The following is an 18,888-nucleotide window of genomic DNA, read 5'->3' on the forward strand; positions in this document are numbered from 1 at the left end:
AGGCTTCCAGGACTGATTCTTATTGACATCGTCTCAGCAATATTACCTCTCTTTGGTTTTCGTTTCTTCTTGTGCTAATACCAAAGGCTTCCTTGAGTTCTGTCCTGATAATAACCAAGTAAAAACTTTGTGCTGAGCTTCTCTTAGAACATGGGAAAATATCATCTTCCAACGATAGATAAGTCAAAATGCCTGGCAACTAATTTATGTATTTTTCCACACTTTTCAATTCCCAGGAGATTTATAAGGATTAACTAGTTAATCTCTCAATATTCAGTGAGTAGCATCAACCTCAGTTTATAGAGGCTGAGAAGAAAGGTCTCTGGGTCTCTCAGAAGGTAATGGTCTATCTGAGGGTTTAGACATAGGTTATATTTGCCATTACAGACTGTAGATATTTTTTATTACTATTTTGTTTTTTAACTGATGCACTGAGAATGTATGGATGTTGGTATCTTCAGGAGCTTTAGAACTTGACATAGGGGAGGTTTCTCTTCTAAGAGTGGTTCTGAGGATCCCGCTGAATTTTGATGTCTACTTGCTCACTATTCAAACATAAGACTCCCATTTTACAAATGTGAAAAATGATACTTCAAAATGAGAATAGAGCTGTTGGCTTTTCCAACCACATGGTACTGCAGTAAGGGTCACAGAGGGTAGAGAGAATAGTTGAATTTATAAATGACTTATAAATAGCAAAACTTACAAGCCATATTTTGCACTACACTGATTCACTTTATAAATAGCTTTCTTATATTTATGTAGTTTCATGTTAATCTGAATAATTTCCTGTCTATAACTTTGAAACTGTATTTACTTTAGAACAGAATTTGACAAGCATTCTTAAGATTCTAGAGGCTTTGGCTGATGAAATGCCAGAAGTAATCTTACTGTACTCTACTACAAGAGAATACCTCAATATCCAATATATTAAAACACAAGACTAGGAAGTTGAAAACAAACAAGCAGAACCTATTAGAATTTAGGTCCATGGGGAAAAGTAAGTAGAAAGTTTCTGTGTTTGTTTACATAGTTTATGGAGAAGGAAACCACACATATGTGATACAATTCTCAAGCATCAAGGTCATATGTATAATGTACTAGTACTGAACCTTAAGATGGAATTTTTACATATCTGAGTAACTCAGTACAACCTTAAATGTTACCAAGGTTTTGGAACATTATTCTTCATAGTTTCAGATGAAGTCAGACTCAAAGAATAACCAGAGTATTTCTTTGGAGTCACTGTATATGAAATAGTTGCTCATTTATAGCATTCTCTATAATGCTAATGCACTGGGGATAATTTCTCTTAATGTTCTAGAGTCTAGTACAACAAGTTTGAATGAGTATTTTATGTCTGTCTGATGATGCGTTCCACTTTACCTTATTCTCATCCCTTGGAACTAGGTATGGGAAATTGATGGCCTCATAGCTACCAGAAGATTCTACAGGCCTGGGGACAGTTGCTGCTCTGAGTGGCGCACAAGAAGTTCCTAGAGAACTTGTGTTAGTGTTTGCCGGTCAGGTGCACTTGGCAGGATTGTAATTGCTAGTCTATCCTAATAGGCTGCTGTCTGCCTTGGATTCCTGGTCTACACCTGCCTTGAACTCTGAGAGTCCTCAGCTGTCGCTGCTGTAATTCCTGACCTCTGCTTTTCCTGACATCTGGTAACTGCTTTCTTCTCTTATCTTTTCTGTCTATGGATGTCTAATCTACTGTGATTTCTTTTTTCTTAGTTATATTACTTAAAAAATTGTAAAACACTTTTCAAATCCTTCTAGACCTAGAATTTTTTTATAAACAGGGAGACAATATGTGTATTATTCCACAATTGTGTGTTCCATTTCTAATCACTTAGAAATTCCTGTAAGTAGTTGTACAAATTACCTTCACATTCTACTTCATTCTGTCTAATGTCTAATTTCCACAGAGTTCCCATGCCATTGGAGAGGTATACATACTTTTTTTAAAGACTGTCTTGTGGATAAACTTTTGAGTTCTTTCCAATTATCATATAAATGATACTACCACAATCTTTGTTTTTATATATATATATGTATATGTATATATTATTGTGCACTGATTTGAGTATAGAATGGGATTAGATTCCTTGTGGAATTGTCAGGTCGAAGAATTTGTACATTTAATTAATTTATTTATGCCAGTCTTGGGGCTTGAACTTAGGGCCTGGGCACTGTCCCAGAGCTTCTTTTGCTCAAGGCTAGTGCTCTACCACTTAAGGCACAGCACCACTTCCAGCTTTTTCTGTTTATGTGGTACTGAGGAATTAAACATAGGGCTTCATGCATGTTAGGCAGGTATTCTACCACTAAGCCAATTTCCCAGATGAATTTGTACATGTTAAATTGACGGCTCCTGAACTGGGCTCAGGTGGTTCATGCTAGTAATATAGCTATGTGGGAAGCTGTAGGAGGATTAAGGTTCAAGGCTAGTCCAGCAAGAAGTTATTGAGACCCTCATCTCCATCAATAGCTAGGTGAATGGTGTATGCCTGTTATCCCAGTTATGGAAGGAAATGCAAGCAGGAAGATCAAGGGACAGTTCAGCCTGGACAAAGGATGAGACCCTATTTCAAAGGTAACAAGGCAAAACAAGCTAGAGGCATGGCTTAAATGTTGCACAACACTTGCATAGCAAGCATTAAAGCCTTGAAGTTCAAACTCCAGTTTGAATTTGAATAAAAAGTAGATACTAAAACAAGGCCGCTAAAACAGTCCATGAAATGTTTCCAACACATTCATAACTATGTTTTTTAAGACAGAATTTGACTCTTCTACCATCACTATTTTGCTCTAATTTGATATGTTTGGCACAGAACATTCCAGTCACTGTTGGAGGAGTACCAGCGAGACAAAGTTCGTGTGCACTTGGAGGGTCCCCAGCTGCAGTGGAATGGGAGAACTTGACTTTAGGTCTTTGATTTGGAGACTGTATTGTGCATGATTAGCCGTTTAATTACTGTGAACTAACTGAGCCCTTGCTATATTCAATGCTCTTGTCATGCCACACAAAAGAAAACTGAAAGTAAACACCTGCGCACAGGCACACAGACTCACACACATACCTACAAGCTGTCACTGCCCCATTATCATTACCACCATTTATTTTTTCCCCAGAGCATTTATTACATTATCTAATTATCTTGTTTATTTAGACATTGTCCATCCTTTCCTAAAGAAATGCAGAGACTCTGTCTCTCTGTTTTCACTGCTATAAATCCAGCATTGAGCACATTGCTTGTAACCCAGAAAGGCTTAAAATATAGTTGACATCTGATGTGAAAAAAAATGGATGCTTATATTTCCTAATTAAGAAGGATCTTCTTTCTTTTTTTTTTTAAATTTTATTTATTTATTTATTTTTTTGGGTCTGGTCATGGGGCCTGAACTCTGGGCCTGGGCGCTGTCCCTCAGCTCTTCAGCTCAAGGCTAGCGCTCTACCACTTGAGCCACAGCACCACTTCCGGCTTTTTTCTTTTTGCTTACGTGGTGCTGAGGAATCGAACCCAGGGCCTCAGGCATGCAAGGCAAGCGATCTACCACTGAGCCACCTTTCCAGCCCAAGAAGGATCTTCTTTCTTTAAATCTTCTCCATCCCCTAAGCTTTCCACTCTGTATCACTCTGGCCTTAGACAGTCCCTCCCATTTTTGTCTGAGACTAGGACTTGAACCTCAGTATCACCTGAGCCACACCTGACCCACTGACTTTCCAGTGATGGCTACTGCTACCAGTCATTGTCATACATACCTCTCGGCATTCTCTTCTTTGTTTTTATTTAGGTTATGCTTTACTTATTTATATGCATCTGTAAAATTTATAAATCCCACTAACTGTATGAATACCTTTGTCTATACCATTTCCAACCATACTTTTCAGATGAGGATTAATTTGTGTTTTTATAATTATGAGTGAGGCTGTATATTATTAGGTGTATGTGGGTCCCTTTCTTGTTTTGACTTCTCCATGAATTGTTTCTTGATAGCCTATATTATTATTATTGTATTGTGATGTTTAACTTTGGGATTTGTGAGAATTCTTTCTCTATTAGGGACACTATCTCACTCTCACTATGAATATCACACACTGTTTCTTGCTATAAACATTATGTCTTAATATTCTTTGATATTTGATCGGACAATTGTGTTCCACTGTCATTCAAACTCTTGAATGAAAGGTTAAAGAAAAGTTCATAAACTAAAGATTTGATTGCCTCATATCATTTTTTCACTGATGGTAGTTTTCAGGAAGTCTGGTTATTTAGCAAATATCCTGTGAACAGATACTAAAAAATTACAATTTTCCATGTGTGTATGTGTGTACATGTTTATGCATATTCACTATATATAGAGATATTGAGAGAGAAGAAATAGAGTCTTTTAAGGTAGAAGGAGAAATCTATCCATTCATCCACCATCTTCTTCAATCTTTCTATCGTTCATCTTCTATTTGTCTATCTCTATATCATACATCCATATATCTGTGTTCCATCTATCTATTAATCTACCTGTCATCCATCCATCTATCTGCTTCTTGATAATTTACTGTTGTTAGAATTCTAGCAAATGAAGAGGCTATAACCTTTGTGGATGAGTTAGCTGTTTTTCTGAGCTGGTCATTTATCACTGTGAGATTGTATACATTTGTTCATATACTTCTACATTCATTTGAATCTGTCAACATAAATCATGTTCTATGCCTACAGTTTGAAAGGTTATTGAAGTGAATCCTAAATATATAGAGCAACTTGCTAAACTATTAGCACTCATTTTGTATGCAGTTATAACACTCAGAAGAATCAGAGTTATTTATCCCCATCATAATGAAGACACAGAAATCCCATGGTTGTTGGCTTGTTCACTTTCTCTATAATCTTTGTATCCCCCTATTGTGCCCCACAGTGTGCCAGATAGGAGGGATGTGAAGGTAATGAAAAAAATGTCTTTGCTCTGGGCCTGGATCTCAGAGGAGTGCTTAGTGAGTGACATCTAGCTAGGCATGTACCAGTACAGGCAAGATGTGAATGAGGAAGCATTTTTGTGGAATCAGAATGGGAAGAGGATTTGAAAATCTGGTGTCCTTGGCCTTTGAATTTGGTCTTGAAACAGGAGCCTGATTTCACTATCAGGAGAATAAAGAAAAGGACATTTGGGGGAACATTCCAGGAATTGCTGGAATGTGTCCGGGCAAAGGCCTGAAAGCACACTGCAAGTTGACAAGAGCAACTGTAATGAAGGGTGGATGCTGGCACAGGAGGGGAGAGACAGGGTCTGGGCTAGGTGGTTCTTGTATGCCATGCTGAGAATTAAAACTTCCTTCTGAACATTAGATCTCCTCTAGAGGAGGAAAACGATAGCATTTTAGCACAGTGTGAATGATAGATGGCTTTGAACAGCCATAGATTCCATGTGGAAGGTGATTGCAAGAGTCCAAAGAAGTGTTGCAGGCCTGAGCAGCTTTGAGGTGGACAGCAATGGGCAAGGTTAGAGGTTTACTCAGTGAGGAGTTGGTGACTAAACTGAGAGTGCAAGGCCAGGAAGTGAGAGGAACGAAAGGAGAGGGAAAATAAGAACTCTACTCTCATATGAATGAAACAGAAAGAGGCTGCAGCTGCTAAGCAAAATAGGGACTAAAGAAAAAAGGGGGGGGGAAATACTGGAAAAGCACCAATATTTAATGAGAAGGTGGAGACTCTGGCCAGAATATAGCAACATGCAGCAGAGGTACTTACGTCTATTGGTCTGATGGCTATGTTTTAGACACCCCATAAACACTGGTTAAAACAAATGCGAGGTGTGAGGGAAGGGTTAGGTAAAGGATCCAAGAAGCCTTCTGAGAAACAGTTGTCAGAGATGCTGGAGGAGGAGAAAGACAGGGGGACAGGCAGTGGGTGGCATTGGCAAGATCAAGGGAGCAAAGGGAGAAGAGACTGCCAAGAAACTAAGGAGCAGCAGGTGCTGCTGAGCCCTGGCTGTAGAGAATTGGAAACTTTCAGTGAGAACACCGGAAGAGAGCAGGCAAATGTAGATGGAAAGGCAATGCCAGGTGTCAGTGAGTGGCAGAATAGGAATGGAGGAAGTGAGCAAGAGAAGTGACTGCTTCACTGCTTTCTGGTGGACTCAGTGGAAAAGGAGTTCTACTTGAATTGGAGGAATGAATGACCTTCTCACCGAATTTACACACCAAGGTCTGTGTCTCTGTTGATTGGTCACAGTGGATTCCTATGTGAAGTCCCCCCATACCCAGGGACACACACACACATACACACCCAGAAAACACACACACACACACACACACACACACACACACACACACACACACACACACACACGCATCAAAGTGTCAGCAACAGAAGGGAATCTGCTGACCCATTCTACTAGCTCAGAAGCCCAGGGTCTAGGCCTACACAGTATTCTAAGTAGTCTTTCAGAAGACTTTAATACACTCTAATGTCGGAAAGCTACTGATATATGGCAAAATTTTTGAGCAAATTTGACTCCATAGAGTAAGCTTCTGAGCGTTCTACAGCCAAGAGGTGAGATTTCTAGACCAGGAGGAGGAGGAGGTGGGAGGAGTTGCCTCCTTCTTCTGAATGGAGGCTCAGCTTTCACTGGACACAGGAGCTGAGTGGCCACATTCCTCTACCCAGTCTCCAATTGCCTATCCCTGTGTAAAACATTATCTAAGGATGTTTACTTATTTTTTTAGGTCTCCTCCTTCATTTTTATTTAGGTCTCCTCCTTTTATTTTTATTTTTATCTCCTCCTTCATTTATATTTTTGTAAGCATATTATTATATATAATTACAATTATAAATATAAAGATATTTATATTTTATATTTTTATATTTTAGAGGTGATATACAATGGGGCTACCTTTACATACATATCCAGAAATAACTACACTTCTTTTGCATAGTGACATCTATTCCCTCATTCTCTCCCATTCCTTCTCTCCCAGCTCCACCCACGAGTTGCATAATTTACTTTCATCAATGTCTGGTGCAGCCAGTGCACGCCACTGCTGCACTTTTCCACCCTTTTCCCTCTGATTCTGTGTCCTCCTTCCACCCTTTCATCGATGTGGATGTGAATCCTCCTTATATACGGTAAAGAATACAGAGTCAACAAGAAAAGAAACAAGAAGAGTCCTTTGTTTCATATCTTTGGAGTTTGTTTCACTATGCATATTATTTTATATACACAGGAGGAGGTGCTTGGGTATTGCACCATTGTGCTTCTCTCCTAAGACTATAAGAGCATTTACTTTTATGAAAGGCCTCAGATTCATTGGCCTTACTTTTCAGTCATTAAAATGCCATTTTGTCTTTTGGCTGCTTTGGAGAAGCTGGGGACCATGGTGATTGCTTCTGCTGTTTCTATTGCAAATTTATCCAAAGATTTGTTTCTGTCCCACCAGGTCTGCGAGCTGGATATCATCTTTAATTTTGAAAAGGCGTATTTTATCCTTGATGAGTTTATAATAGGTGGAGAAATTCAGGAAACATCCAAGAAAACAGCTGTCAAAGCCATTGAAGAATCTGACATGTTACAGGAGGTTAGTACTTTGGGGAAGAAGAAGAAAATGATGATGATATTTTTAATGTGAGTCAATACTGGGTACTAACCTGTGTATTTTCTTCTAATACATGACAACTATATTAGCTAATTTAATTAATTCTACTGCTCTAACAAGTATTGCTTTCCCACTTTTGAAATGAGTAAACTGAGACATGAAGAGGTTCAATAGCCTTCCCAGTTTCAGTAAGCATGAAAGCAAGATTGGAACCCAGGCATTTGTATTCATGGGTCTTTGCTTGTCCTGTTTGGCTGAATTTTTGATGTGAGGCTAATGCATCTTCTTTGAAAAAATAATTTTATGAGATGTTAAAAAAGGGATTTTATTAAAATATCGGTGTGGCTCTGGGAGTGAAGAATAGCAACATGTAGTTATTTCATTGCCAGGAATATTATAGAAGGTGGCATTTCTCATTTTAATTAAAATTTCTTATACCTCCCGGAAAGGCCTTATGTGTGCTGCTGGTGGCATAAGGAAATGGGAGACTCTGTGGCTTGCTTGCCCAGTGTAAATGGGCGCTGAACACCCATTTGGTATAGCTCTGCATTGCGATTCACATAAAATCTCACAGGGCTTTTCATTTTCTCTTCCTTTTTTGGTAGTACTGAGATTTGAACTCATACCTTGTACTTGCTAGGCAGGCACTCCTCCACTTGAATGATGCCCTTCCCCCCCTCACTTTTTTTTTTTTTTTTGCTTTTTTAGAAAAACGAGAATCTCATATTTTCACCTAGGGCAGGCCTCAAAGCATGATCTTCCTACATATGCCCCTTTTCTCAAGTAGCTGGATACCAAGTGCAAACAACCACATGGGGCTTGTTTAGTTGAGATGAGGTCTGTACCCACACTGGCCTCCAATCAAGATCCTCTGATCTCTGCCTCCATAATACCTGGAATTATACCATGTCAAACCTGGGACTTTTCTTGTAGCCCCTTTAGCCCTCCAAGAACATAATGAGGAAAAACACTTCACTGCACTGCCCATTGCCCACCAGTTGACATGATTGTGTTTGGGGCCCGGATTCTGTTCCAGTTCTGCCACCAGTATGTGTGTGTCCCACATCAGTGAGTCTTTCATGTCCCTGTTTTCATAACAGCTGGCCAGAGGGGGGATTCTGAGCATTGTCATGAGCCTCTTTAAGATTGGTAAAGAAGCCATTCTTCCCACTATTAGAAATACATTTCCCAGCAGATGTGTTGGCATTGGTCAGAGCTGACAGAGGGAACAGTCATGGGGCGGTGGCTATGAGGAAGGACAGCAGCGTCATTGGGCGCTGTGAGGGCTCCAGTGTGGGTTAAGGGGCCAAAGCAATCACTGCTGGTGTTCTCACCGCTAAGATTGCATTAAACACCTTGATGATTACTCGCTTCTCCCCCAAGATACTAGAGAAATCAGTGATCTGGAAATTCCATAGAACAGCATTTCTTAAAATGCTGGAGGGGGGAGTGGGAGGTGGAGGTTATTTAGTGTTGTCTTCAGGGTTCTTCAGGTGGAATCTCCTTTCAGGAGAAATGGACTTTTCACAGAGTCTTTGGTGCTTTTGTAATTAAAGCTTCCTAAAATAGACCTGACCTGGGTTATTTTGAAATCACCCCTCACCCATTAGAAACAGGTTTAACGAGCTTTCAGTGAATCAGATATTTCTAGTTCTGTTTAAATTGGGGAAGCAGGTGTTTCAAGACCCAGTGTTTTCACAATTAAGCATCAATTGGTGTTTTGTTTCCCTGGTGATGGAGTGGACATTCTTGGTAGGTAGGTAGGTCACAGGAACCTTGCCCTTAGCCCTGTGTCCTCTGTGATTAGGCAGTAAATGCCATGTCTGCCCTCAAGTTGCTCTTGTTACCAACACCTGCCAAATAGAGCAGGTTTTCCTTGTGACCTTTTGGGCTCTGGTACTCAATTTGGGGGAACTTATCGAACAACTGAGTTTGCCTCTCTGCTTCAGAAAGTTTAGGATGCGTAGGAGAAAACAATATAATTGAATAAAGGAAGAAAGAATGGCTTCTTGGTTCCCTGTCCTTCGGACCGTGGCGTTACTGTAAGCATGGGAAGGCATCAGGGACTTACCTTCACTTCTAGAACAACTGTAAATCTTTAAGTGGCCCCTGGGATTTTTGCCTAGTCTCTGTTAGGGTGGGTGATTGTCTTCACAGTTTTAGTCAGAAGCCACACAGTCTCAAATCGCCAAATGCTCAATGCTTAAGGCTTATTCTGAGATTATAAGGGCTAGAAATTGGTAACCAGTGAATAAATGTAGTTTAATTTGGGGGTTGACTTATTGTAATGACAATGTGGGTAACAGAAAGTTTTAGAAGGAAAAGAAAAAGAGACTGAGGCAGGTACCAGTGGTTTATCCTATAATCCTAGCTATTCCCAAGACTGAGATCTGAAAATTGTGTTTCTAAGTCAGCTTGGGCAGTAAAGACTATGAAACTATCTCTAATTAACCACCAGTAAGTGAGAAGTTGAGCTGTGGCTAAAGTGGTAGAGAGTGCTAGCCTTCAGCCAGATGTGTACAGAGACTCGTGTGTGTGTGTGTGTGTGTGTGTGTGTGTGTGAGAGAGAGAGAGAGAGAGAGAGAGAGAGAGAGAGAGAGAGAGAGAGAGAGAGAGACAGACAGACAGACAGACACACACACACACACACACACACACACACACACACACACAGGCACACACAGGCACAGGCACAGGCAGAGACAGGAACAGAAAGTGTCGAGGCTGCAATTCCTATGGTTGCCACTGGGGACAGCAGCGGGTTAAGAAGGGAATCTCAAATGGTACGTCAAGGTCAAAAAAGAGGATACCAAAGCCAGGCACTGGTGGCTCAGGCCTGTAGTCCTAGCTACTCAGGAGGCTGAGATCTGACGATCTTAGTTCAAAGCCAGCCTGGGCAAGAAAGTCTGAGAGACTCCTATCTCCAATTAACCAGAAAACTGGAAGTGGTGCTGTGGCACAAGTGGTAGAACTCTGGCCTTGAGCTGAAGAGTTGAGGGACAGCGCCCAGGTCAAGAGTTCAAGCCCCACAACTGACCAAAAAAAAAACCCAAAGAAAAAAGAAAGAAAAATAAGATACTAGCCATGTAAGTGTGGATGCATGAGCACCTGCTTGCTGTACCCCAGCACGGTACCCTTCAAAGCAGAAAACCCAATCACAATGCAGTAGAAAGTCACAGCATGTTCCAAACAATGTACAAGAAACACAGGACGCTAGCTAAAAAGATGCAGAAATGGGTGGGGATACTAACTGCAGTGTGCTTTTTGGGAAGGCAAAGGTAGAGGCATCTTTAAGGTTTTAGGTCTAGTATGGACAGTTCAGGTGGAAGGCTCAAGAAAATACCAACTCTTCCATGTCTGTTCCGTGTGCTCTGAGTGACAGCTGGCTCAGTCAGGGCATGATCACCCCATCTGAGCACCAGATGTGCTCTGAGTATTGATGATAACCAGACACCAAGAACAGAGAAGCCAGTGAAGTGCCTACCCCATGGTTTTTGACTGGCAAAGGCTCCTTTAAGTCTGCAGAAGAAGCCTGGTGATGTATTCATGGAACCATTTATTCTAGTCAGGTTTGCAAAATCAAGATATTTTAATCGCAAAGACTTATGTAGCTGTACAGTAAATATAAGATAGAGAGGAGTCTCAAGCAGTTTCTTAGTGAAAGTAACATAAAATTGTAGGGTTTTTTCTGATCATCTGTCATCTTTTTAATATTAGCAATGTGCTGTAACTTTTCTAATTCTCAATACAAATTTTTACCTAATTTGTAACTGTATTCCTTTAAAAATGAACTCCAGGATCTACAAAATCAGCTCATGCTTTGTCCAGGATGATGCCCCCTATCCAAGTTAAAAGACATGGGTGACATCTTTCAGAGAAAGTCAGGGAGGGCCAACAGGCCAGTACTCATTTTAGGAGATCTAAGCTTTAGAAGAGAGTGTGGGTGACTGAGTACAACTATTTCCAGCAGAGAAGCACTGGGATTCAGGAGAGAACAGGTGAACACAGGAGTGGAAAAAGCCTATTTTCTAACCCTGGTATCCCTGACAATCTTGCTTGGCCAGTGGCCTGATCTCTTCGGCTCATGCTTGTAGTGTCTTTCCCAGCAAGTTGAAAGGAGTTGCATGGACTGAGGTGTAAACTAAAAAAAAAATACCCTCAAGCATTGGTTGCTAAGTGAGGCTAACAGGAAAGAGGCAGGGGATTCCCTAAGGGTAACTCTCTGCCCTTAGAGCTCACATGTTGATTCAACCTGGCACCGTGGTACTACACAGAAGCCTGTGTTTGTAATAGGAGGCTGTGTAAGAGCAAGTCCATCCATCTTGTATGGTACAGGCTTTGTGACATCACGGTATAACTTCAGCTGTAATTAAAGCTTTTCAAACATTTAAAAAGTGCTGGGGAAAACTAATTACGGCCTTGGGCCAGGGCTTGTTAGCAAACTTGTTCACTAATGAGGAGTAAGATGGAGAAAGGTAATTTGTGTACTTTGGAGGAAGGCCTCTTCAAAACATATGGCAAGAATTCTTCAGAATCCTGGTATGTTTATGTTTCTTGAGTTGGCAGAAAGTATGATAAAGATACTCCACCCATGTTATACAAATCATTTCAGGATTTCGTAGTATAAGTGCCTGGATGTGGTCCCTATGATCCATTTATCTTAAATCAACAATGATGTTCTTGGCAGCTGGTGAGCTAGCATTCCTTTGTCTCATTTTGTGAGCAGGCTTAACTTCTCAGTTGAAATATAAGTAGCTTCAGCCAAATGGTTGTATATTCAAAGGATCCTCAAACATTGAACTACCTTTCTTGATAGAATGCAGTGTTACATGTGTCTCTGAAAAGCTTGCTTTCCATAGCAAAAAAAATATAAAGAAAAAGAATTTGTAGTCCTCTAGAGGATCTAGTGTAATAAAGGGAAAATGGTTCTCATTCGTTGTTCTCTTTCAGACAATGGAAGAATACATGAACAAACCTACATTTTAACTGTGCACCTACTTGAAGACTCCAAATGCTGCAAGTTGTGAATTTTTAAAAACTCAATGTTTTGTATCCAGTCCAGACAGAGCTTCTGGAATCATGCCACAAATAACTTAAAGGGATTCTTGGTTAACTAGCAAAGATTCATGTTGTTTAGCATAATACTTTTGAAATGTCTATGTCTATAGTATACTGTATATGAGTCCTTAATCTGCCTCTGTGTTGGAAATCACTGCTGTATAACTCAGCAGATTGAATAGTTTGTAATGTTTTAACTCCATGAGATTATTTGTAAGCTCATTGAAAGAAATAACTGCAATATATATTTTTGGGATGATTTTCTAAGGGATGAAAGTTAAACTATATTGTAATATCTCATGCTTATGAACATAAAGTAAACCTAATGTCATTATTTGCCTTTCCTAAGTGTTTGGTTTGTACAACCTGGATGCTAATTCAAAATAATATTGACAGTTAAGAGTTCCTGTATATTGCTGGACTTAAAAAAATATACAGAGAGAGACCAGATACAATGTATTTGGTATGGATGTCCTAATTCATTTTTGTGTTTGGGACTGGAATTATAGAGAATAACCAAGGATCATAGAGGAGCTATTCAGTAAGTTTTGATGTCTTAAAAGCTGCTATCTAAGCTGGAGTTGTAATTTTTCTTTTAAAAAAAAACATTTGATTATAAAGGACATAACGTTATATTTTCTTTTCTTTCTTTTTTTTGGGGGGGGGGGTCCAGTTGTGGGGCCTGAACTCTGGGCCTGGGCGCTGTCCCTGAGCTCTTCAGCTCAAGGCAATCACTTTTACCACTTGAGCCACAGCACCACTTCTGGTTTTCTGGTGGTTAATTGGAGGTAAGAGTCTCATGGACTAGGATTCCTGCCCAGGCTGGCTTTGAACCGATCCTCAGATCTCGGCCTCATGAGTAATTAGGATTACAGGTGTGAGCCATGGGTGCCCCGGTCTGGTCACACCTTTTAAAACCATTCCTCCCAAATCAACTGTGACCACAACTTCAATTTTTACTCTTGCTACTCTCAGTCTGCTTTTTCTTTCTTTCTTTCTTTTTTTTTGTTGGTGGGGCCTGAACTCTGGGCCTGGACGCTGTCCCTCAGCTCTTCAGCTCAAGGCTAGTGCTCTACCACTTGAGCCACAGTGCCACTTCCGGCTTTTTTTCTTTTTGCTTATGTGGTGCTGAGGAATCGAACCCAGGGCCTCAGGCATGCAAGACAAGCACTCTACCACTGAGCCACCTTCCCAGCCCTAGTGTTATATTTTCTATAAGCTATTTATTCAGGTTTTAAGACATCAGAAATAATAATGTCTATGACATGTCTTACAGTTCAGTGATAGGGATTCATAACAATGGCAATAAATATTATTGCTACTACTATTTTAAAAACACCTCTTACATTCCAAGCAGTCTTAGTTGCTTGAGAAAGCTTCGCATGCTTTTGAATGCTAAACCTAGTATATTTGAGGTCAGTGTTTCTTGGGCTCACTTTGGGCATTGATTACTATGGCAGCATAGATAGGAGGTGCATTTCTCCTTTCTCCTCCTCCTTCCCCTCCCCAAAGAAGTTATTTGCTGCTAGATGTTATTATTGTGAATCTGTCACCTTGATACTCCTGCAGATTCTGCAGGGATCAGATACTATGAGGAAGCAGTCGTGGTCATTGTCCCGGTGTCTCATCATGTCTTACTTGTGCTTCTTGAACGTGAGTTTTGAGGTATGGTGTCACTCAAAGTAGCCTGGGCAGGAACCTTCTAGTGCTTCCCAGGACAAGAGCATACATGCTTGCTTGTGGGGGCTATGGGAGAACCTGTATGGCAGATCCTCAGAAGATACAGTGGGAAATGATAGCTTTGATCCACCTCAGAAGAATGTAGAAGGAAAATGACCAATTGCTCATCAAAATCATTTATTTGAAGGAAATAATTCAGATAGTATATGAAATAATCAGTAGGCTTTTAGTTTCTAATAATTCCTCAGACTCAGATTAATGAACTAGAGGTATAATTATGGCCTCAGAAATTTAATTAATCTTGTTTTTATTTTTATATTTAACGTTTGTGTGTGTGTATGTGTATATGACTCTGAGGTTTAAACTCAAGGCCTCATACCTGCCAGGCAGGTGTTCTACCACTGAGCCACACCTCCAGTTCCTTCAACTTAAAAAATCTGGTAGAACTTGTTATTTTGCATAATAATTCATGTTATGTAAGTGTAAATTCATCTACATTTTTGTGATTGTGTTTTTGGATGAAGGTATCTCTCAAACCTCATCAGATGCTTTACAAATATTCTGGATAATTCCATATTTGGCACTTTCTTGCGATGCACAGGGGTTCTCATATTTGCTGAGAATCACACACAGAAGACGATCATATTTATGTGGCACATTGGAGTAAATTTGAGGGATTTGGGGGGACATCTTATATGGGCCTAGGTGAAAATAATCATCATGCTTTCTTTATATTATATAATTATAAGAAAATTGCCAAGAGAAAAGAGATAATATTCAATTTGTATAAAATTTTCAAATAAAATATTTTTTAAAAATTCCATGCCCCTTTAGCTGTAGTTTTTTGTTTGTTTTTGGTGGTAGGGTTTGAATTCAGAAACTCAATTCACTTTAGCCATGCTAGATTTTTGCTGGTTTCTTTTTTGTTTGTTTGTTTTTGGAAATGGAGTCTGGCTAACTTTTCTTCCCAGGCTGGCTTTGATTCTTGATCCAACAGATCTTAGCTTCCTGAGAAGCTAGGACTATTTACCTGAGCTAGCAATGCCTAGCTTAGATTGTGTTCATTTGTTTTTCTGTTTTGTCAGAAGGTCTCACTTTGGCCTTAGACCCTCATGATCTTGGACTGTGATCCTCTTAACTCTGTCTCCAAGTGTCCGGGGTTACAGGTGTGAACTATCATGCCTGATTTGTGTTTTGAGTTGCTCTAACAGTGATCTTCCCAATCTCCACCACCCAAGTAGCTGAAATTACCATTATTCCTGGCCTCTAATAATTCTTTGGAATCATAATACCTATAAAACATCATTAATGAACTGTGTTTACATGCACTTTACTAATGTGACTAATCCATAAATTATATTGGTAAATGCTAATGTATTTTTCCACATGTTCCCTGCAATTTTTGGTGAAGTTCACTCAGATGCTCTGGAAAACAAGGAAACTGAGCCAAAGGCTTTTTCTGAACAATTTATAAAGTAAAGGCCAGTTTTTTACCCTTAAGAAAAAAAACCTCTTAACAGAAAGTTCAGTCTATTGACAATGTACTTGAATATTAAGCAGCAGTGATCAATTTTGTCATGTGAAGCTAAAACCAGAAAGGTCTAAAACTTGTAGGGATTTCTTTATTAAATTTACCTTTTGATAGTTCTATCAAAAGTGATGTGGAAATCCAACTTGAAGATGAACCTTCATGAAGGAACTCACACATCAACTGAATCTCAAGATCTTTGTACATCTGGGCTATCAGTACATGAGGGATCTCTTTTCATTAATTCAGTTCAAAATGTTCTTTTACTCTTTTGATTTCTAGTTTATAGACTAATTCATGTTCTGAACATTTCTCTGTAATGTTCAACATCTAGTCTCTGAACACGAACAAGTAAGTAATAGCACATTTGTTGGGATGTTTTCTCTCATTAGCTTCTCTTAGTTTGTTTAGTTAGAATAACAGTAGACTAGAACTTGAGTAGTTTCAGGCTGTCTCAGCTGCCATTGAAAAGACCTGTGAACTCGTTCTTGCTGTGAGTAGATTGTGCAAGTCATATGGAATCAGGGAAGTGAGCTACACCAAATCACTCATTATACAGAAGAGAAAAGAAAATCAGCACACCAACGCACGCTTTGATCGGGTCCCAGTGCTAATTGTTTGTCTAATTAAACCTTGTCTTGATCAAAGGTGCTACCCTATGAAAGTATTTGATGAGCTTGTTTTCCTGGAATGAAATACAAGCTAATAACATTCAAAACATGTGTTTCACCCTTTTAAATGATACAAGTGAAATATATTGAGTGTAATTTAAATGAACAATTCCATTGCAGAAGAAGAGAAAAGAAAATCAAACTACTGGAATCCAGTTCAAAGTTGAGTTGCAGATTTTTGTTGCTGGATTTTGCAGGTGGGCATTTCCCCTGTGTTTCATAGGGGAGGACGGAATGGGAAGACATGATTTGGTGGGGGTGTTGAATAATCTGGAGAAACAGGGTTCTGTGAATACTTCAATCATTTAGTTAAGGCTTCTCATTTCCACTTTGTATCTGAATATAAAAGAACACCTTCATGTTTGGGTCTGAGCTGAGGAACCAGCATTGAATGAAAACAAACATTGCTTGAAAAATGGAGCCAGAGACCGGATGTTTGTTCAACAATTCGCTTCTTGTTTCCTCCTGGGTACACAGCCAGACTTTATTTCCCAGCCTTCTTTGAAGTGTTGGGATAGCACCTTTGATCAAAACATTGTTGAACTATGACCAGAAGAATACAGGTCAAAGTAACATATGCCCAATCACGGGTGTGTGTCTTTAGTCTTTTATCTTTCCCTGTTTAAAGGAAGAGACAGAAGAATCCGGGGAAGTTCGAGCCAGGAGATAGAAGGTGGCTAAAAGAAGCCTGTCAGGAAAAACAACCAACGAGCATCAGCCATACTGAACTATTACACGATGAAAGTTTCAACTTCTCTTGTGTGAAGCCACTGTACTCCTGGGTTGTGGGCTGTGGCGCTGAGCCTACCATTAGCAATGTTTGAGACAAGATCAGCAGGGCTGTGAAATCAAGGTTATGGGCAGAAGATGGAAAACTGGAGCATCCTTTAAAGTAAAATGAAACAATTATCTGTCTTGGCTAATAAATGTCATAGAAGAGGAAGTTACAAATTCAAGGTCTCTCCTTTGCTCGATAAACTGATCTATACTCCTACCCTTTGATCCACAACCCTAATCCATGTGCTTTTTGTTTGACCTTTTTGACAAGACTTGGACTTTTGCCTGGGTTGGCCTCAGACCACAGTCCTCCTGAGAAGCGGGAATCACATATGTATCATACACCCATCTCTGAGTCTTGCATTGATCGGACTACCTCTGAAGTTTTAAGTCACATATTCTTCCTTCATACTTCATTATATTCTGTTGGTTGGTGCTTGCTTAATTCCTTTTACCTGTAATGCCAATTGCTCCATCTTTTGTACTCAGATTCTGTCTTTATTTTGCCTTTTCTTCCCTCCCTCCCTCCCTCCCTCCCTCCCTCCCTCCCTTCCTCCCTTCCTTCCTCCCTTCCTTCCTCCCTCTCTCCTTTTCTTCCTCTCCCTCCCTCCTTCCTTCCTTCCTTCCTTCCTTCCTTCCTTCCTTCCTTCCTTCCTTCCTTCCTTTCTTCCTCATACTGGGGCTTGACGGACTTGGATGCTGCTCCTTAGTTTTTTTTTATTGTTTGTTTTTGTTTTTTGGTCGGTCATGGGGCTTGAACTCTGGGCTTGGGCACTGTCCTTGTGCTCTTCAGCTCAAGGCAAGTGCTCTACTGCTTGAGCCACAGAGCCACTTATGGTTTTTGAGTGGTTTATTGGAGATAAGAGTCTCAATGACTTTCCTGCCCAGGCTGGCTTTGAACCTCGATCCTCAGATCTCAGCCTCCTGAGTAGCTAGGATTACAGGCATATGAGCTACCAGCGCCTGGCTTTGTCCCTTAGTTTTTTTACATCAAGGCTAGTGCCCTACCATTTGAGCCACAGCTCTACTTCTCACTTTTTGGTGGTTAGAGATAAGAATCTCACAGACTTTCCTGCTTTGAACCTTGATCCTCACCTCTCAGCTTCCTAAGTAGGGTTATAGGTGTGAGTCACCAGCACCTGGCTTGATTGCTGGTGCTCTACACTTGAGCCACACTGCTACTTCTGGCTTTTTCTTGGTTAATTGGGGATAAAGAGTCCCTTGAATTTGCTTGGGCTGTGTCTCCTACAGTACTTGTCACTATAATGTTACATGATAGATATTTTAAGTATAGGCCTCATTACCAAGCTCCATTCTTCCTGAGTGCTGAGTGACTGAATCTTATTGACTCTGTCAATTTCTGTGTACATAACATTCCATCTTCCTCAGCCTTTACTAGTGACTGCTCTGGGAGCTTTCCAGCCTTCAGTTTTGGCCTGGGACTGCATTGCTGGTCCTCCTGGCCCTGAGGCCAGTTTCTTCAAGTAGGAAGTTATGAGATACTCTGTTTCTTCCAAAATGTAGAAAGCCATTGTTGAACTACCCAGTTTCTAATCATGGGCTCACAGCTAAGACTT

The 18,888-nt window shown here is 40.2% G+C and overlaps 1 protein-coding gene across 4 annotated transcripts in view; it reads left to right on the top strand.

Annotated features, from left to right (window-relative positions):
• The window catches only part of Ap1s3 (adaptor related protein complex 1 subunit sigma 3), a 56,902-nt gene extending 39,324 nt beyond the window's left edge, over nucleotides 1-17,578 (top strand). For 2 of the 4 annotated variants that reach the window (XM_070016033.1, XM_070016034.1), the window contains exons 4-5: nucleotides 7,442-7,579; nucleotides 12,548-17,575. In XM_070016033.1, the coding sequence (XP_069872134.1) occupies nucleotides 7,442-7,579; nucleotides 12,548-12,583 (174 nt within the window). In that variant the 3' untranslated portion in view covers nucleotides 12,584-17,575. Of the gene's footprint in view, nucleotides 1-7,441; nucleotides 7,580-12,547 lie in introns of all 4 variants that reach the window. The other 2 variants (XM_070016026.1, XM_070016022.1) reach the window with 2 other exon arrangements.
• The last annotated feature ends 1,310 nt before the right edge of the window (nucleotides 17,579-18,888 follow it).

The sequence above is a fragment of the Dipodomys merriami genome, unplaced genomic scaffold (assembly GCF_024711535.1).
Source record: "Dipodomys merriami isolate MVZ:Mamm:240054 unplaced genomic scaffold, mDipMer1.0.p SCAF_1, whole genome shotgun sequence".
NCBI lineage: Eukaryota > Metazoa > Chordata > Mammalia > Rodentia > Heteromyidae > Dipodomys > Dipodomys merriami.